Source organism: Nanorana parkeri, unplaced genomic scaffold (assembly GCF_000935625.1).
Source record: "Nanorana parkeri isolate BGI_ZX_2015 unplaced genomic scaffold, ASM93562v1 scaffold4863, whole genome shotgun sequence".
Classification (NCBI taxonomy): domain Eukaryota; kingdom Metazoa; phylum Chordata; class Amphibia; order Anura; family Dicroglossidae; genus Nanorana; species Nanorana parkeri.
This window is the reverse complement of record NW_017311125.1, coordinates 1-288: the sequence shown is the minus strand read 5'-3', so window position 1 is coordinate 288 and position 288 is coordinate 1. Positions and strand designations below refer to the sequence as shown.

The 288-nt window shown below is 60.4% G+C and overlaps 1 protein-coding gene across 1 annotated transcript in view; it reads right to left on the bottom strand.

Moving 5' to 3' along the window:
- Positions 1–253, bottom strand: part of LOC108804038 (plasma membrane calcium-transporting ATPase 2-like) — a gene marked incomplete at its 3' end in the record, with an annotated part of 3603 nt that extends 3350 nt beyond the window's left edge. The window contains exon 1 of the mRNA XM_018575806.1: positions 86–253. Within this exon, the coding sequence (XP_018431308.1) occupies positions 86–193 (108 nt within the window). The remainder of the gene's footprint in view (positions 1–85) is intronic.
- Between the last annotated feature and the right edge of the window lie 35 nt (positions 254–288).

The following is a 288-nucleotide window of genomic DNA, read 5'->3' as shown; positions in this document are numbered from 1 at the left end:
GGGCCGGGCCCCCCCCCCCCCCCCTGTGGGCTCTCATATACTGCCCCCGGCACAGCTCATAGATGTGACCAGAAGGGCCCCTCACCTGGGTGATGCAGGCCCCGGTAAATGCCACGATCACGGCCACCACGTTCACCGTCAGCTGGAACTGCAGGAACTTGGAGATGCTGTCGTACACGTTGCGGCCCCACATCACGGCCTTCACTATGCTGGAGAAGTTATCATCAGTGAGGATGATGTCCGAGGCTTCCTTGGCAACATCTGTGCCGGCAATACCCTGGAAGATCA